Genomic DNA, 20,988 nt, shown 5'->3' with positions numbered 1-20,988 from the left:
CATACAGTAAGAAACAAATAGGGACAGGGAGGACCAGAACATTGCCTCGCTTGCAACGGCCCTAAAAATAGGAGAAACTGCAGAAGAGACAAAGTAGTCTGTCCCATGTAACTCATGTTCTAATGCACATGATTCACATACGTGGACTGCCTCGCAGTCCCGCTCATGGGCCTGCGCACATTTCTACTGTAAGAGAGGACAAGGAAGGCAAAATGTCCATGTGCCACACAGAGCTCAACCACTTCTGTATTCTGTTACCGTGTCAGGTCTACATTAGAGAATAGAAAAATTTCAGCAGTAAAATGGCAGTTGAGCCCACACAGTGGTTGGCTGGATGGGTAGCGATCAATCCCAATTCAATCCCAATAAAAATGAGGGATCCAATTCACTGCATCAGAGAAAATAAGACAGGATACAATCCTATAAGAGAAAATAGAAAGGCTCTGAAATAAGAGTTTACCTTCCCAACCATACAGCCCATTTCATGCAGCAGCTGACGTCCACAAAGTAGCCATGCTTGTCACTCACAACAGAAAGTCTAGAAAGATGGGGTCAGAAAAACTGCCACGTCTCTAGTCCCAATACTCATTCAGGAATCCCCTCTAACACTGGTCTGACCTGAATAGCTGAGACGTGTGATAACTACACAACAGAGAGAGAATGTCAGGAAAACTGCCACATTTCTTGTCCTGATAGCCATCAAACCCTGGATACTCTGGCCTGACCAGAATAGTGGAGTTGTGTTAATAGAAAACAGTTTGTTACTGCAGTTCACTCCAGAATGCTGCACAGGAGATAGCCACAGTACATGATAAATCCCTAGCATGGCCATAGTGACTTCACGTACTCAAAACATGTCCCAGCTCTGGTCCCAACATACAATAATTCTCAGACAATGCTGGTCTGACCTCCGCTATGAAATCCTCACAGGTGGCTGTCATCACTAGGAGAACAGGTCCATCACAGAGAGAACACCAGTACGGAAATTGGGAAAACCTGCACCCAGCAGATTGTAGAGGCTTCCAGGATTTCATCAATTTATCTTCTTAGCTAACTGGAGAAACCATCCAGGATTATTATATCCAACATTAATCTACAAGCACCAATGGCTGACTGGAGAGACTGCCAGAATTTTATATATCCAGCATGAACCTATAGTACATGCAGCTGATGGTCGTAGAAATTCATCCAGAAAATTTTCAGAGCTGAAGAAAACACATTCATTCTCCTGTGGACAATAACAAAAACGAAGGCATGATGCTGTGCCAGCTTTTATTGTTGGCAGCGTCCCTTTTTCGAGTAGGGGGCAGCATAACCTGACAGTAATAATGCTGGCGTCTCCTAATGCACGATAAAGACAATATGTTTTCTTTTGGCAGTTAAATATGACATAACATTTTTGAACTTTTTTCAAGCTTTCCACTCCTTTTCACATGTTGAGATGTCATCTCCTGTTGAAAAAAAAATCCTATTCACAGATATCAATATCTCCAGTTGCAATTTGCACACAGAACTGAATGACTCTTCTGACTCATCCCTAATCAAACAGCTCAGTCCCAGGCTGCAATCCAACAAAGACAGGCATTTATTTGTTGTAGTGTCTCTGTAGATAACCCATAAAGCTCTGGAAATCTTTTGTCATGTATTAAAAGTGTTTAAACAAAAAAAACAATATAAATAGAATTGACCCGATTTTTTTAATAGATTCCCTTTTAGTGCACATTACTTAACTTGTTAGACCATATCCATTGCAATAAAACAATATAAAAGTCCTACCTTATATTTGGTCATAGTGCTAAAATGATTGTTCCTGAAGAATACACATAGCTCTCCCTCCTGAATGGTTGATGTCAGCTCACTTAGCCCGTGGTAAGTCAGCTGTGTGGCTGTGCCATTTAAAAACTGTTCAGCTACATAGCCTGAAAGAGAATGAGCAATGCAATAATTAGATCAGTTCACAGTAAACGTGAAATATCTTTATATCTGCAACTTGAACTGTAACACATTTAGACAAAAAGATTAAAAGCACCCCCACACTCTTCCCCAAAGCAGTGGTTTAGTGTCTCACTAACAAAAACAACCTTCTTTATCTCTTGCCAGATTAAAATTAGATACCCTAGTTGCCAAGACTCTTTTGGAAGATTGGTGGATCACATAGGCAGCATCTGGAAGGTCTCAGGTGGATAATTTACCAAACATTTCTGTGTGTACTGTACCTTTGAAAACCTCAGGGGCTACTGAATTAGGCGCTCATGTTTTGCCACTGTCTATTCTGCAGACATGAGTAAAGAATGCATCTTCCATTGCACTAAAAGCTGATGCCTCCTGGGCTGATGATGTACCTGCAGGTGCATAAGTGACCGTTATGTGTCTTCCCACAATTTAGGGCTTAGTGCTTATATGTTGCAGTTATCACTATTGGGACTGAAAGTGCTACATGCCATCCACTTGGCAAAAGATTCTCACTGGGAGTCAGGGAACATAATGGCAGGGTTTATTCTTCTGTTGGTTCTGAAGGATTCTTTTAAAACAGGGGTGACCCGTCTATTAAGGGCGCACTGGTGCCACCCCCCCGTCCATGCGTCCGGTCCCTTTCAGGACACCGGCGCATGGATTCCAATGCGAAGGGGCTGTTTTTTTGAAGCACTGATCAGAGCCAGAGGATGGGTGGTTGTTTGCCGCCGCCGCCACCCCCCCCAAAAAAAAAAAAAAAACACCAGCCGCCACTGCTTTTAAAGAAGAAGTACAGCCAAAGCTTGTTTGGTTGTACTTCTGTGGATCACAGGAGTACAGTTTGTTCTGCACCTGTGACCCATTTTCAGTCACTGTTAGTACTTCGCAGAGAAAGGAAAGTCATTGTCTTTACACTTTAAAAAGACTAGAAAAAACATCCACTGTACTGCACTTATCTAAAATAAAATAAAATTTGATTCAAAGTCTGTTTTATTGAAGAATTAAGCTGCCTGTGGATGGTGCCAAGTCAGCAGGTGACCACACCGTCTGGACAGACTGGGTCTAAGAAAGCATGTCAATGCATAAAGTGGCATTTGAGATGGAACTTAAGGCGGAGTTCCGACTAAAAAAAAAAAAAAAAAAAATTAAAAGTCAGCAGCTACAAATACTGCAGCTGTTGACTTTTAATAATCGGACACTTACAGCATCTCACAAAAGTGAGTACACCCCTCACATTTTTGTAAATATTTTATTATATATTTTAATGTGACAACACTGAAGAAATGACACTTTGCTACAATGTAAAGTAGTGAATGTACAGCTTGTATAACAGTGTAAATTTACTGTCCCCTCAAAACAACTCAACACACAGCCATTAATGTCTAAACCGCTGGTAACATAAGTGAGTACACCCCTAAGTGAAAGTGTCCAAATTGGGCCCAATTAGCCAGTTACCCTCCCCGGTGTCATGTGACTCATTAGTGTTACAAGGTCTCAGGTGTGAATGGAGAGCCAGCAGGTGTGTTAAATGTGGTGTTATCGCTCTCAATCTCTCATACTGGTCACTGGACGTTCAACATGGCACCTCAAGGGCAAAGAACTCTGAGGATGTGAAAAAAAAAGAATTGTTGCTCTACATAAAGATGGCCTAGGCTATAAGAAGATTGCCAAGACCCTGAAACTGAGCTGCAGCATGGTGGCCAAGACAATATAGTGGTTCAACAGGACAGGTTCCACTCAGAGCAGGCCGTGCCATGGTCAACCAAAGAAGTTGAGTGCACGTGCTCAGTGTCATATCCAAAGGTTCTCTTTGGGAAATAAACGTATGAGTGCTGCCAGCATTGCTGCAGAGGTTGAAGGGGTGGGGGATAGCCTGTCAGTGCTCAGACCATACGCTGCACACTACATCAAATTGTTCTGCATGACTGTCATCCCAGAAGGAAGCCTCTTCTAAAGATAATGTAATTAAAAAAAGTCGCGCTAAAAAAGATTATTTGAGAATAGCAACAATCTAGTGCCTAAAGTGATAAAAGGTAAATATGAATAAAAAATATAATTGAAACAATACCCAATGTATATAAACTCCACGATGAGATGGAATAAATGATATAGAATAAATGATATACAAAAAGGACTATTTTCTATGTGAAAAATAAATAGTGAAATAAATTAACATAGTTGAATGTGAACGACAAAAATTAATTTCCAGAACACTATTACCACGTGCAACAATATAAAGAAATATTGTGAAGATACTGAGCATATACCCTGTGAAAAGCAAAAAATAAAGCAATAAAAATTATAACCAAACTAAAAAAGTCCATAAAAAAATCCAAGTCCAGAAAAACAGTAATTATTGAAGTTCTTGCATATTGTGGAAAACAGGCAAGTAGATATCCCCCAGTGCTAGGAGAAGTGCAGAGACAGACTTGCTGAAGTGACACAGGTGCATGGGCAGACCTCCACCGTTTAAAACAACTGCCTCTTACCAAATAGAGTTGGTCTCTAGATTATAGGAGACCTATGGAACGGATGGCTGCAACCCCAGCCAGGGATCTAGAACAGCAGACACTTGTTGTCATCCGGGACCCGGAACTCGCTCCGTCACACACAGCGAATAGAATAAGATGGCTCCCCATAAAAGAAATAAAAGCTCCACATAGCATAAAAACCACGACTTTATTTAATAAAGAGTAAGATTGCACTTACACAATGGTTGTAAAAAACAAGCATCAAAAACGCCGGCCGGCTGATAGACTCCCCGTGTCTTCCGGGTGTACAGAACGCGGTGTCGTCGGGACGTAGCTCCTCCTCCCCACGCCGTTTCGTCACAACAGGACGTGGTCACGGGATGATGCACAAGGAAAGTCCGCAAATAGTTTGCTGAAGACAAGCAGACTAAGGACATGGATTACTGGAACTATGTCCTGTGGTCTGATGAGACCAAGATAAACGTATTTGGTTCAGATGGTGTCAAGCATGTGTGGTGGCAACCAGGTGAGGAGTACAAAGACAAGTGTGTCTTGCCTATAGTCAAGCATGGTAGTGGGAGTTTCATGGTCTGGGGCTGTATGAGTGCTGCCAGCGCTGGGGAGCTACAGTTTATTGAGGGAACCATGAATGCCAACATGTACTGTGACATACTGAAGCAGAGCATGATCCCCTCCCTTTGGAGACTTGGCCACAGGGCAGTATTCCAACATGATAACAACCCCAAACACACCTCCAAGACGATCACCGATTGCTAAAGAAGCTGAGGGTTAAGGTGATGGACGGGCCAAGCATGTCTCTAGGCCTAAACCCTATTGAGCATCTGTGGGGCATCATCAAATGGAAGGAGGAGGAGCACAAGGTCTCTGACATCCACCAGCTCCGTGATGTCGTCATGGAGGAGCGGAAGTGGACTCCAGTGGCAACCTGTGAAGCTCTGGTGAACTCCATGTCCAAGAGGGTTAAGGCAGTGCTGGAAAATAATGGTGGCCACACAAAATATTGACACTTTGGCCCCAATTTGGACATTTTCACTTAGGAGTGTACTCACGTTTGTTGCCAGCGGTTTAGACATTAATGGCTCTGTGTTGAGCTATTTTGAGGGGACAGCAAATTTACACTGTTATCCAAGCTGTACACTCACTACTTTACATTGTAGCAAAGTGTCATTTCTTCAGTGTTGTCACATGAAAAGATATAATAAAATATTTACAAAAATGTGAGGGGTGTACTCACTTTTGTGAGATACTGTACCTGTCCCAGGGTCCAGCGATGAGGGGAAATGAAGCCCCGCTCGCCTCCCCCTCCTCTCTGTGGCGCCAGCATTGCCACTGTGGGCGCCCGGCTGTAGCTTCACAAGCCGCACTGCACATTGTGACTGGCCGGGCAATCATCTGGGACCTGTGACGTGTCCCAAATGACTGCCGAGAGGGCGGGGGGAGAGGTTAACTTACTTCCAGTGCCAGGGAAGGAAGTGGGAGCTGGGACCCTCTAAAAAGAGGGTTTCCGCTCCCCCCCCAAAAATGGGGATGCTGCTTTCTCATTAGCTACTGAAGAAGTACTACCTAGGGACATAATGAACATAGGGGAGGGAGCCATGCCATTGACATCATCTTGCAGACATTTAGAAGGCTGAATACTGCAATGTTGAGTTTGGCTTGAATAATGTGGTTGTAACATAGCACTAGTGATAGCACTTTATGTGCTCTTGTCTTGTAAGTGTTTTTAACACTTTCTTAGCATCATTAAACATAGTATACGGAGAACACCATTTGTCCCCCTTTTTATCTTTGCATGTTTTATGAATTTGAGAGGTGCTTCTAGTGGAGGAGCGTTGGAAGCGTGGCCCTTACCTCAGCATTAACCCATTGAGTGAATGAGGGCATTTTTATCTAATGTTTCATTTACAGCTCAAATTTGGAGGCGAGTTGCTATATATGTTACATGTGGTGGAGGCACACAAGATAGTGTTTGTACTGTGAATTTGGAGGACCCTATGCACTTTATACACAGTGATGATTGAAGATTCTTCTAATAGACTCTACATGTGTCATAAACATTATTTGTTTGAATTTTATATAGGTTGCACTACACTATAATTTAGTTTTGGTTACAGAGGTTGAGTTGTCACAGACAGCTCTGGGTGTCGTACTAATGATTGGAAGCTGGGAAGACTGGCTCCAAATCACATGATCGCTGTGATATCCAGTGAGTTGCAATCACAGTGTTCGCTCTGTAAACCCTGCCCCTATACTTTCTCCTCTGAATGGAAGCCAGAGAAGAAAGCCTCCTACCCAGAGGAGAACATTTTAAATAATAAAAAAAAAAAGTGTCAGGGTGAATGTCTGAGTCAATGGTCAGGGTCAGTGTGTTTAAGTTAGGACAGAAACTAAAGTGGAAGTCTGGTCAAAACCTACCTAAGCCTAAACCTGCTCCCACCCCCATTCTAAGCCCTATATCAATTAGTCTGTAAACTGTGTATACTTACCTAATCCAAGGTCCAGTCATGTGATCTCCCCAGCAGCTAGCTTCAGGGGAGAGGAGAGAGCAGTGACAATAGCTGCAATGCAGTGACAACACCTATAGACTTACAATGGGGCATCCATGTGTGAATGGACACACAGAGCCACAACTCAGGAGCGTGCCTGCTTGGGTGCCCCCAGAGCAAGCTGCTTGCTCTGGGGGCACTCAACAGGAGAAAGGAGTAAGAAGCACTAGCGTGGGACCAGAGAAGAGGAGGATCCGGGCTGCTCTGTGCAAAACTACTAGACAGAGCAGGTAAATATACCATGTTTGTTTTTGTTTTTTTTTCAAAAAACAAGGCTTTAAGCTTAGTTAGACTTCCACTTTAAACAAAACAAAAAAATCAGGAGATATCCATTAACATTTTGTCCAAATAAAAGACTTAGGCAGGCCATATATGGGTCGAATTTCGAAAAGAATTTTCATTTGAATTTCCCACCATTAGTGGGCTGCATCTCTAACGTTTTATCACTGGTCTGTTAGGCAGCCCATTAAACAATAGTGGGGTCAGGGAATTCATACTTCAAGTCAAGTGAAGCTAACAGGTTATCAGGGTGTTCTGGATAAAATACTTTGATCTTTAAAGGCATTCTGGGTGCCTGCAGAATAGGTTCTCACGTTCAATAATTTTTATTGCAGGTACTATATATCAAAAATATAAAGTAATACAAACGCACTGCAGAATATGTTCAAATATTCACTTGCATGCTATTAATAACTTTTTCCAGACAAAGATAAAGCTCAACTGAAGGCAACCAAATATTATCCCTTGCAGTGGGGCTGTGGCCCCATTGCAAGAGTTAATGATTTGTTTAGGTCTAGGGGACCTAGGCAAACAGCAATCACAACTGTGCTAGCCAGTCCATTTCAAATAGTTTTACAATTTGTTGTTTCTTCACCAACTAGCTCTTAGGGCTGGTTTGCATTTGTGATTGGGGGGTGGGGCATTCAAACCCCTCAGCTGAGGTGCGTTTTTACCATCACTCAATCGCTCCCACTTTTGATGCAGAAGCAGCAGCTGGGGGTGTACACATGCAACAGCCACAATGCTTTGTCTATACTCTGTAAATCCTCCACCTTACCAGTGCCAGGCCATTACATTTTCTCCACCATGCTTTACAAAAGGGATAGTGCACTCCTCCATCATCTTTTCATTTGCTATACATCTTGCATATGTTCAAAGACTATTTAAGATTTGACTTTCTCTGATACTCTTACTCTAATGCCACTGTCCCAAAATCATCCTTTCACTGCTGCAAATAATGTTGGTATTTAATATATACAATTTAAAGCTGAACTCCATGATAAAGCATATACTGGTCTTGTAAAAAAAAAAAATAAATAAATAAATAGCACACAAGTAAATTAGATGCAATCTATGCTTAAAAAAAACCTCACACACAGTGCGGCAGGCAGGGGGCATGGCTACACGTTTCTCTCAAAAAGAGAGAAAATCTAAAATTTTACGTTTTCACCAAAACAGGAATACAGGTGAAATCTACCAATGGGGGACACCTGTTCCAGTTAGAAAGTAGAGAATTCCCCTTACTTTGTATTTCATCTTCCATTCTTGTTGTGTTCCTGAAAGCAAATCTCTCTAATGGAGGGGCTCTAGTACCTATGTGCAGTGTAGGTAGCTCCGCTTCTCTCACGTGTAGGGAGTTCACTGGTTGGCATCTGTGCACCCGGGCACAGTACAGCTTACTACGCGATGCCCCATCCCATACTGCACCCGCATCTCCCCTCTTCCCGCCATTTGTGCAGGGCAGGCAAGGATCTGTGAGAGCTATCGAGAGGAAAACCATTTTTGTAAACACAGAAGGCTTCTGGCTTTACAAGTGACAATGGTGAGCGGAGGGCGAGAGCTGAAGGTGGTGGAAAAAAAGCCCTGGGTTGCGAGGGTGACATGAGATGGCCATGTTTGACATGTGATCTAGAACCTTTGCTCTACAATGCTTGTAGTCATACTGAATTGCTCTGTATGTTTGAACTTACAGAGAACTGCGACATGCATGGGCATTTTTTCCAATAATTTGTCAATTTTTATTTTGAATTGAAATGTAAGTAAAGTAATCAAAGTCACTCACCCACCTTCACTAACCAGCTCACTGTTGTCTGACTGCTTGCATGAAATAATCTTCTCTACCAACTGGTTGTAGCTGCAGTTACTGACTGCCTTTACAACTTCAGAAATCTGAGAGATGAAAAGTGTAATCATAATTAGAAAACGTACTGAAACTGTGTACAGAGACTCAATGTGTGATTCACATTCACTGATAAACTTGAGGTGACATGGCATGAAAGTTAAAATTATTCAAAAAAAAAAAAAAACCTGCTGGGAAAACATTCAATTTTTTTTAAATGTCTAAGTTTGAAAAAGAGATTGCCTTTCACTTACTGTTGTGACTATAGAAAGTGTACAAGCACAAGAAGTGTTTCACCATTTATGCATCTCATTATGTTATTTGGTATAGAGATATATAGATATTCAGAACATCCTATTTTCACACAAAGTTTAGGATAGAAAAAAAAAGAAAAAAATCTATCAGAAGGCTGCATATACATTTCTTGGGCTTCACATATGCAAAGACAGGGATGAGGAGGCAAAGTTAGGATCTAGTCTGCCCTTTATCACGCTTTACTATTGGACCTTAAACATGATGGGTGGTCTTAATAGCCAATAATGAAAAGTGGGAGAAAGGTGGGACCTTCCTCTAGTATCTGCATATTACAGCTTTCATAGTTATGGGGCTTTCAAATTTCATTCTAAAGCCGCGTACACACGATCGGATTTTCCAACGGGAAATGTTCGATGACAGGCTATTGGCAGAAAATCCGACCGTGTGTATGCTCCATGGGACAACTTTTGTTGGATTTTCTGGACAAATGTTGGATAGCAGGTTTTAAAATTTTCCATGGACAAATGTCTGTTGTCGGATTTTCCGAGCTCGTGAACACAAGTTCGTTGGACAAAAGTCCAAAGTACAAACACGCATGCTCGGAAGCAAGGATGAGCCAGAATCGGTCATTCTTGTAAACTAGCGTTCGTAATGGAGAATTAACATTCATGACATGGCAAATTATTGAATCTCCAAACGAAGCACAATTCTCTTCTTCTTCAATGGGATAATAATGAAGCTGGTGATACTGATGGAGTTATTGCAAACAAATTTTCAAAGGCTTTTTTTTCCTAGTGATCTCCAGAATATTATTACTTTTTATTAAACTTATTAAACTTTTTTTTTTTATTTGAGCAAGTTACCACAACACCATTATCCTGTAGTTTTTAAGGTCAAAGATTCAACTATGTTGGTGTCCCTTGTCAATTTTACATAGTATTTTTTTTAAATGTAACTGCCTACTCCCAAAATATCATTTGAAGTAAAACACATAGCCAAGTATTATTCTACACAATTTTTTTATTGTGTATTAAAAAAAGAAAACAAATAAAATTAGACATGCTATCTGCCAATAGAACTTAACCAAAAAGTGCATTCTATGCATCCAAAGATATACCAAATCAAAATCATTATTCAACCAAAAAATAATGTCAAAGCCTCCAAGGCCAATAATAAATAACAGGTTATCTCCTCCGATTCCGCAACATGTCTGGTTGACGAACGGCCGTTCAGAAACAAACTGAAAAGCACGAAACGAAAAGTGCAAAATGAAGAGCACGAAACGAAAAGCGCAAAATGAAAGGCACGTATCAACACTCACCAAACTTCTACTAACACGAAATTAGCAGAAGGAGCCCAAAGAGTGGCGCTAAAGAGCAGAAAAAACATGTAGTATGTCACTACGTTCGTGATTGTTGGCCAACAATTGTGTGCCGTGTGTATGCAAGACAACTCCTTCGAACAAAAGTCCACGGTTTTGTTGGCCAACAATCCTATCGTGTGTACGAGGCGTAAGAGAAGAAAAGGTTCAAGCAAGCTCTTGAGCTTGCCTTCTTTTTAGTGCCAGTGCCAGAACCTCATACTAAATATGAATGAATTCAAATGAAAACACAACCTACCTAAATTCTGCCCTCCTATGGGCATTAAGCGACCAAGACAAGCAGGTACATAGATATTGTATATGTTTTACATAATATCTATCATAATACATTCTGTGGTGGTTGCAATTTATTCAATAAGGAATTTTAAATTTATAATTTCATTCATATTGTAATTCCATAATGGCCTTGCACTATATGATTGCATTATATATAAACAGTATACAGTATAGTGTATTTACACTCAACATGTTACTAAACCCAGAAGCCTACATTCACTATATCTGGTCTTCCACACTACACAGAACATGGAAAAGCAAATATTTTAGTAAATATAAACTGCTAAATACCTTTTTTTCCATCAGCAGTTAGAGCAGTCTTGTGACTTCTAGCAGTGTTTGGTTAAAGCTTGTAGGAGAAGTTTTCATTCTCCCATGATTGTCCAATGAGAATGCAGGACCCCTGACCCTCTGTCTGGACAGTGCTGATTGGCCCTGTGCTGATCATATGCATCCTCCCAAGAAAAAAAAACTCTTGCAATACACATCAAACTGAGCATGTGCAGCCTGTCCCCTGGCTCTGTAAATATCAGGTTAAGTTTTGGAGACGTGGAAAAAGTGGAGGATCAAAGAAGACAGGATCAAACAGCCTTTTTTACACAATGCAGAGGATTAACCCCTTAGGTTCCACCGTGAGTATAACAAGCATGCTTTACTGCATATACACACCGATTTTACTGTTGTGGGTATAGTAACACTTTAACTGGATTCTTATTCATTCCGCTTCCTATTGTGGCACACCAGCGGGTTTGCTCCTGAGCCACACTGACTGCATCTATAGACACAGACAGCGCAGCTTGGCCCCGCCCCCGTTCCCTCATCACAGGATTTGACTGATAGCAGCCAATAGCTCCCACTGCCTCAGCAATGCCTGTGAGAGTGGGGAGAAGAGGAGAGAGCCGCTACAGACGAGCACAGCACTAGATTGATACAGGACTCAGGTTAGTATAAGGGGGGGGGGGTAAGAGGGCCATACACATCCTGAAACATTTTTTACCTCAACCTCTTGCCGACGACCGGCTCGCCATCTGACGATGGCAGAATGGATCTCCTGTGCGAATCGCCGTAGCTGTACGGTGGCCACTTTAAGGGGTATAGGGGGCGCACGCACGCCCGCCCGCCGTGTCACTGAGGAGCCAATGCACAAGCCCGGCGGCTGCGATGTCTGCGGGGCACCCGCGATTGCTCCTGTCAGAGCCAGAACGAGGATGTGTGTGTGTAAACACACACATCCGTTCTGGCAGGCGAGAGGAGACAGATCGTGTGTTCCTAGTATATAGGAACAGCGATCGGTCTCCTCCCCCAGGCAGTCCCATCCCCCCTACAGGTAGAACACACTGAGGGAACCCCTTGATCTCCCCCTAGTGTTCCCTGCCAATGACATTTATACAGTAATCAGTGGCTATTTTTAGCTCTGATCGCTGTGTAAATGTCAATGGTCCCAAAAAAGTGTCAAAAGTGTCCGACCTGTCCACCGCAAAGTCGCAGTACCGATAAAAATCGCAGATCGCCACCATTACTAGTAAAAAAAAAAAAAATGCCATAAATCTATCCCCTATTTTGTAGACGCAATAACTTTTTTGCAAACCAATCAATATCCACTTATTGCAATTTTTTTTACCAAAAATATGTAGAAGAATATATATCTGAACTGAGGAAGAAATTTGTTTTGTTTTTTTTTAAATAAATTTAGGATATTTATTAAAGCAAAAAGTTAAAAATAGTGTTTTTTTCAAAATCGACGGTCTTTTTTTGTTTATAGCGCAAAAAATTAAAACCACGGGGGTAATTAATACAAAAAGAAAGCTCTATTTGTGGAAAAAAGTACAGACATTTTGGAAGGGGGTAAGGGGGAAGGGGGTAAATTCTTCCGGGGCTGAAGTGGTTAATGCAGGGAATGCAGTAAGGTAAAAAAGGTTTAGGACTTACAACCATTTTAAAGCTAAATTCCAGCATTTGCAATGTAAAAATAAGATACCACTGATGTTCGCCCCAAAAATAAGGTGTAACAAGCCCCTTGCTTGCTCGATTCCACTCTCCCGACACTCCTCTGCTGCTATAGAATCAGATTGCAGATCGCACGTCTGATGGTTCAGTCATCCGATGCTCCGGGATTAGAACTACAACTATGTGCCGTTCTAACCCAGTTGTGATAGCTCAGAACAAACACCAGGCAGGTTGTATGTAAGTTCAAACAGGAAACTCTTTATTGACAGGAATACAGTCTCTTTTATACAATAAAAGAGGAGGTTCAGACCTCCTGCTCATATTACTCTAACAATACAGCTGTAACCTAATTAACCTAACATGAGCTAATTAACTAATCCCTTTAGACAGCCTAGATGACTCAGACATGACCTTTAGGCCAGACTGGCCATCTTGTAGCTCAGAAAACCCAATCAACATTAAACAGCAGAGTTAATTAACACAAACAACAATGGGGATCTAATGACTCTTAGATCCCATACTAGAGACTTATTTACAATACACATTCTAGCAGGCAATAGACAGACAGGTGCTGGAATTTACATCAGCATCTCCTAACAGTATCTGTCCCAGCATTATGAATCAGCCACTATTTCTAATATGGCAAATCCAGGGTGCCCAGAGTCTGTGTGTCCTGGGGGACCAGGACCCGAATCCAAAGTAATACCACCTCAAGTGTCCCCAGGCATACAGCTCACAAAGAGCATCGTTCCCCCAAATGCCAGGGCCCACGATCGATCGCCAAGAGGCTAGCATTCAGTCCCCTCCAAAAGTCTCTCTCCCAGCTAGGTATGTCACATTTCTCCCCTTTCGGCAGGAGACTAACACAGGAGGAGACCCCAGACGGGTTGACTCCGAAGTTAGTCAGTAGTTCCACTCCTCTAATGCCTGTACCCACACAGTACCCCAAACAAATTGTTCCAAACAATGCATTACTCACACAGCCAACCTCTGCCTCTCTCAAAGAACATATCTGCCGCTGGGGAGAGGCCTGGACTGGCCCTTCTCCCTGGAGTCCTTTCTGCCGCTGGAAAGAAGACAGGGTGTCTGGGCTCACTCCGTCATGCTGTTGGGGATCTGGGACGACTGCCCAGCATCCCTGGGGTATACAGGTGGAGACTGAAGTCCCATCCACCTTCACAGGAAATCCATCCTCTGTTAGTTGAGGGCAGAGTCCAGCAGTATTCGGCCCTGTTGCCAGCCCTTCTGCTGGAAACCCCACACCATCTGCTCTAGCTAACTGTTGGGGCAGGAGGCTGGCTTCCTCCACTCCCAAACTGTGTAGCTGACATTGGGGAGGTGAGCCGACTGCTTCCTTTTCCATTCCCTCATCTGGATGTTGGGATGATATGTCTGTGGTACTGTCTCCCAGATGCACGGATCTTTGCTGGGGAGGAAAGACCACTTCCTCCACCCTGGCCAACTGTTGGGGAGGGACGACAAACACCTCCTCTCCCTTCTCCCCCTGTATCCTGATCTGCTGCTGGGAAGTGACCACCTCCTTCTCACCCTGAGCCTCCGGAACCGCCGCAGGTGTAGGGCAGAGATCTTGGACTCTCTGTCCGGTTGCCAGTGCTTCAGCTGGGGAAGTTCCTTGTAACTTCACAGATACTTCTGTTGGTGCTGGGCAGAGCACAGTGAAGTTTGGACCTAATAACAACTCTTCTTCTGCTGGAGGCTCACCAGGTTGTTCTTCCTCAGCAGAAAAGTCTATCAAATCCCCTGTCTCTGCAACTGGTGTCTGGGGATAAAGGTTCACCATCTCCTCTCTGTGGAACCCAGAAGATGCTATCAGTGCTGGGCAGAGCACAGTGAAGTTTGGCCCTAATAACAGCTCTTCTTCTGCTGGAGGCTCACCAGGTTGTTCTTCCTCAGCAGAAAAGTCTATCAAATCCCCTGTCTCTGCAACTGGTGTCTGGGGATAAAGGTTCACCATCTCCTGTCCCTGGAACCCAGAAGATGCTATCAGTGCTGGGCAGAGGTTAGCAGAGCTCTGCCCTGTTGTCAGCACTTCAGGTTTGGGGACGGCAATCTTCAGATTTTCCACTGCCGATTCTCTGGCATGCTGCTGGACAGGCACATTCCTCCATCCAAGATCATCCAATGCAGAAACAGGTTCATCAAGGTCAGTAAGCACTTGCTGCATCCGCCATAAGACCTCCGCCTCCATAGCTGCGGGGCCAGGTTGGCAAAGCACACTGTTACTCTGCCACATTGTCAACTCTTCAGCCAGGATTTCAGAGTTGTCAACTGGTATTTCCTGATAGTCCCATGCAAAGGGAGCACCACTCTGCTGCTGAGCAGAGTCTAGCAGCTGTCTGTAGGCCATCTCAAGCTCCCATTCCTGAACGGCCAGAAACTCCAAATCTTCCTGTGCCCAGTGCACTTCCGAGACATTCAGTCTCCGCTCTCTGTGCTCCATTATTTCCTCCAAACCCCACTCCCGATCACTCCCAAAGTCAGGGTCCCAGGACAACCTCCAGTACAACAATCCCAGACCATCGTAGTCAAAGCCTTCCGTGGGGCTGTCATCCGCTGTCCACGGGCACACTTGGGCTACATACCACTGGAGGGCTCTGTAGCTCTCATCCAACCGCATTTCTGCCCAGATCAGCCTGCTTAACTCAGCTGTCCACTTCTGGTTCGGCTGTTCCCCCAATAACAGCAATCGTACTTCATACTGCGACCAGTACCTTACATGGATGGAGGGGAGAACTTTTCCCTGGTGTCGCTGCTCATGGGCTAGCGCTTCCTTCCAGAGTTCACAGCAGATAAAATCAAACCATTTCAGCAGGACCTGCTCTGATACTGGTCCTCTGTGCTGTATCTGCATCTCTCGCAACCTCCTTCTGAATTCCTCTTACATGGTGGCTGGTATCTGTATCTCTCCTCTCCTGCTATCTGGACCTTGGATCTAGGTGATGGTTTGGATGTGTTCACGGCAAGGAAGAACGATCCCACCATTCCCTCCACGGCTCTCAAGTAAGTCTTTCAGCGTGGCTCTCCTGCAGGCTGGAATGGAGTGTCCCAGTAACTGGAGAGCAAATCCCACAGCTGCCAACCAATGTAACGAGCCCCTTGCTCGCTCGATTCCACTCTCCCGACACTCCTCTGCTGCTATAGAATCAGATTGCAGATCGCAGGTCTGATGGTTCAGTCATCCGATGCTCCGGGATTAGAACTACAGCTATGTGCCGTTCTAACCCAGTTGTGATAGCTCAGAACAAACAACAGGCAGGCTGTATGCAAGTTCAACCAGGAAACTCTTTATTGACAGGAATACAGTCTCTTTTATACAATAAAAGAGGAGGTGCAGACCTGCTCATATTACTCTAACAATACAGCTGTAACCTAATTAACATGAGCCAATTAACTAATCCCTTTAGACAGCCTAGATGACTCAGACATGACCTTTAGGCCAGACTGGCCATCTTGTAGCTCAGAAAACCCAATCAACATTAAATAGCAGAGTTAATTAACACAAACAACAATGGGGATCTAATGACTCTTAGATCCCATACTAGAGACTTATTTACAATACACATTCTAGCAGGCAACAGACAGACAGGTGCTGGAATTTACATCAGCATCTCCTAACAGTATCTGTCCCAGCATTATGAATCAGCCACTATTTCTAATATGGCAAATCCAGGGTCCCCAGAGTCTGTGTGTACTGGGGGACCAGGACCCGAATCCAAAGTAATACCATCTCAAGGGTCCCCAGGCATACAGCTCACAAAGAGCATCGTTCCCCCAAATGCCAGGGCCCACGATCGATCGGCAAGAGGCTAGCATTCAGTCCCCTCCAAAAGTCTCTCTCCCGGCTAGGTCTGTCACATAAGGTAACACTGATGTGTGCCCAAAAATAAGATACCACTGATGTGTGCCCAAAAATAAGATACCACTGATGTGTGCCCCAAAAATAAGATACCGCTGATGTGTGCCCCAAAAATAAGATACCGCTGATGTTCGCTCACGTGTGGCTGCTGTTGTAGTAGCTAAAACTGTAGTAGCTAAAATCATTACTATACGTACACTAGAGTAGGCACTGAACCTCCAGCTCTGTGATTTACAGTTCCAACTATAGTACAGTTCTGATAGTGGGTTTGCTTGTTCTCAATTTCAGCCATTTAAAAAAACTTATTGTATTCTTTTTACTGTATACAAAGCATTTGGTAAATGAAAGCAGTGCGGATGAAGGTCACAATCTACCTTCCTCCATTCACTGAAGGACCTGTATTCAGTGAAGAGAATACAAGTTTTTTGAATGGCTGAGGTGGAGAGCAAGTGACCAACTATCAGTTGCAACGCCAGCTGGAACTGCATATTTTCAGTGCCGGATGCTTGGCACTTACTGTAGTGTACCCGTTCAACATGCATAATGGTCATGAATACCACAGCGATGTGCCTGAGAGCTGTAGCACTGCTCGCTCTCTCTTCTCACATGCTCAGAGACAGCAGTGGGAGTTATTTGCTCCTGTTGTCAATCAAATCCTCAGGAGGAAGTGGGGGCGGGGACAAGCAGCACTGTGTATGTCAAAAGACACACAAAGCCGGCTTGGGAGTGAGCTTGCACAAGCGCCCCATACCAAGTGGCTTGCTATGGGGGCACTCAGGAGATAGGATGAGCCGAGAGCACCGGCGGAGGACCCCAGAAGAAGAAGTTTGGGTCTGCTCTGTGCAAAACCATTGCAAAGATCAGGTGTGTATAACATTTTTATTATTATAAAAAAAAAACCTTTACAGTCACTTTAAGACAAAGACAGTCTTTGGTACAGAAAATCTTCAACATCAATAAGGATGACCTAAGCAGTGCCTCCACAAGTGCTCAGACACGAGACTGATATGGAAATCACTCTTATTACAAGAAAATAACATGTTTTGGGCTTTCATTACCTTTTGAAAATACGATGTAGGATGAATATCACAGTAAAGATATGGAATGGCAATTTTCAATTAAAAATACTATTATTACTATTATTATGCACTGATGATCTCATTGGCACATGGGCTGTGAAGAAACGGACCTCCATGCCGTTTCTTCACTCGTATGTGTCGTGACTGAAGGCTCCCATGCGCATGCGTGGGAGTGACATCACGCGGCTCCGGCAAGTCACAAAGCCAAAGACCACAGCCCTGGAAGGAAAAGGGCAGAAGATGGATGGGGACACCACGTGCTTCGTTTACAGGTAAGTGGCACATAATGGGCTAGTATGCGATGCATACTAGCCCATTATGATTTTACTTTGCAGGGTTTGCAGGGGAACAAAGAGGAATTAAAACCCATCAGGGTTTACTTCCTCTTTAAAGGAAGATCTTTAGTAATGAGGATACAGTAACTGAAATTATCCAGCTAAACATATTAGCATGCCATGGTGTCCTGCTTTATCAGTTAGGCCCCTTTCACACTTGTGCAACTTGTCCCTTCGAATTGGGACTGCAAAGTCACATGACAAGTCGTACCCCATGATTTCCAATGAGTAGCATTCATATCTGTGTGACTTCAAGTCGCACCGACTTCAAAGTAGACCCTGTACTACTTTGGACCGACTTTGATGCGAGTTGAGGTCCACAGACCTCAAGATTACACAGGCATTCCCTGAAATCACGGCGAAGTTGCAGTAGTGAGAAAGGGGCCTTACCTGGCACTTCCATTCTGTACTACTGCATCTAGAAATTTCTGCTTACAAGAAAAAGCTTTCAAATAAAGCCATAAAAAATTCAGTATCAAACCATTTTTTCTTTTTCTATTCAGTTATATTGGTAATGACTCAAAACTTAAACATACCTCTGGATCCACTAGCCAGCCGTGGTAAAGTGGTATATCAAGAAGATCAAACACAATGCACTCAGGAGTGTACTCAAACACCCTCACTCCAGTGAACTTCACATTGACATCAAGGCCAGTCTGTAACTTATGTAGAATAGCCATGGCATCACTCATATTCTGTAACATAAGAAAAGATAAATGCATGAAAGCTCATATATATCATTTATACTGTTTTATATTTTTATAATTTTCTCATGATGCAGGCTCTGTGGCTCATAAGTCATTCAGCCAAACTCTGTCACTTTGGGGATGAAAATTTTATAATAGCTGGAAAAGTTGTAACAAATGCTACCTATGTCCTTTAAAATATACCGGTCATGAACCAGTAAATCAAACCAAGCACAATGTGAAAAAAATAACAAGCAGATGTTACTTTCAATAAAAGTCACACATAAAAAAAGAAAGAAAGAGATATAGGCAGCTACATGTTAAATGCAGATTCCCACTTTACCTGTAAATTTTGAGCTAGAGCTTAGTCTTTGCCCTAAGCCCTCCTTCATACCAATGCAATTTGTCAAGTTCAAAACAAGTTGCATCCTATTTTCGAAAATGGAACCATTCAAATCGTTGAGACTCAATTCACAGTGATTTCAAAAGGTTCTTGCACTACTTTTCAGGGATTTCATTGCGACACTGATCTGCAGCTTTGAAATCACGCTGATGTAGCACGATTTCAAAGCTACACTGGTGTGAACCAGTCTCTCAACAGGTCTTTCAGTGCAACAGACCACCTCCTTATTTATTATGAAAAGTGGAAGAGTGATTTATTATGAAAAGTGGAAGAGTAATACCAGTTCTGGAAAAAAATATTTATCTTTTGAAATACATGGTAATCCAACTAAATTATATTGAGTTTGTTTGCTGAAGCACTGTGTATCTATTTTTCTTTAATTAAAATAACTATTTTTATATTTTTTATTCATTGAAGTATCTTAGTGTCGCTGATCTCCAGCAGTCTTTTTGAAGACATTGCCTGTCTACATGCACTCCAGAGATGGTTGCACGGCATTTCTCAGGGTGGGTTTCCTGATGGTGATAAGAATAGACCATGCCTGTGCGATGTATACAGAACTAGCCACTTGCAGTCTCCAGTAGAAGTCTGTGGGACAGGGTGACATTGTAGGAGCACAGGTTAGAAGCAGAGTGTTATCACCATTCACATTTTACCTGTCAGGGAATCAACACTCTTTGAAGATAATAAATAAAAACACAAAGCGCTGTGATGATTAACTAATAAATATACACATCAAAAAAGTGAGGCTGCTATCAAAAAAGAAGTGTTCAGAATCACTAAAAATATATAAATAAAATTGTGTTTGAAGCGCTTCACAATGTGATTAAATAGATGAAAAATTGGCTCTTAAAATACTGGTAGCCATATACTAAAAATAATCCAGCAGTGAAACAAATGCAATATAAAAATTTGTGACACCATGTGCATAAAGAAATACAAATAAATAAATTCTAATGTGTTAAATATAAAGTCACTTCTAGTGATATTCCAAAAAGTGTGAATAAATATATCGGATGATATTCCAAAAAGCGTGAATATATATATCAGATAACCAAATCCACATAAAGATTAGCTTTAGTCCCAATAACACAGTTCTTCAATAGCACACAATTGCTCAATTGGGGTGCTCATTGGCAGTTTTAAACGACAATGTTCCTTTGCTTTAGTCACATCAGATGTAATGATCACCGTCAGACATCATATGTAAAGCAGATAAAAGAAAGATCCCATTGTGCAATGTTCTTAATAACAGGTACACAAGCAAACATGTTTTAGATCCACTCACGTGCGCCCAATAGTAAAAAGCATATGCAGGTGTATAGAGCAGTCAGCCGCCTCGGACAAGAGCAGAATCGCTGCCGTACACAGCTAGATACTGACAGTCTGCACAGCACTGTGCAGACTGTCAGTATCTAGCTGTGTACGGCAGCGATTCTGCTCTTGTCCGAGGCGGCTGACTGCTCTATACACCTGCATATGCTTTTTACTATTTGGCACACGTGAGTGGATCTAAAACATGTTTGCTTGTGTACCTGTTATTAAGAACATTGCGCAATATCTTTCTTTTATCTGCTTTACATATGATGTCTGACGGTGATCATTACATCTGATGTGATTAAAGCAAAGGAACATTGTC

At 42.7% G+C, this 20,988-nt stretch overlaps 1 protein-coding gene across 1 annotated transcript in view; it reads right to left on the bottom strand.

Annotated features, from left to right (window-relative positions):
- Positions 1-20,988, bottom strand: part of MINDY2 (MINDY lysine 48 deubiquitinase 2) — a 218,933-nt gene that overhangs the window by 127,485 nt on the left and 70,460 nt on the right. Inside the window, exons 4-6 of the mRNA XM_073618817.1 lie at positions 18,797-18,955; positions 9,058-9,160; positions 1,777-1,919 (exon numbers count right to left, since the gene is read on the bottom strand). Of these exons, the coding sequence (XP_073474918.1) occupies positions 1,777-1,919; positions 9,058-9,160; positions 18,797-18,955 (405 nt within the window). The remainder of the gene's footprint in view (positions 1-1,776; positions 1,920-9,057; positions 9,161-18,796; positions 18,956-20,988) is intronic.

The sequence above is a fragment of the Aquarana catesbeiana genome, linkage group LG03 (assembly GCF_042186555.1).
Source record: "Aquarana catesbeiana isolate 2022-GZ linkage group LG03, ASM4218655v1, whole genome shotgun sequence".
Classification (NCBI taxonomy): domain Eukaryota; kingdom Metazoa; phylum Chordata; class Amphibia; order Anura; family Ranidae; genus Aquarana; species Aquarana catesbeiana.
This window is presented reverse-complemented; position numbering and strand designations above follow the sequence as displayed.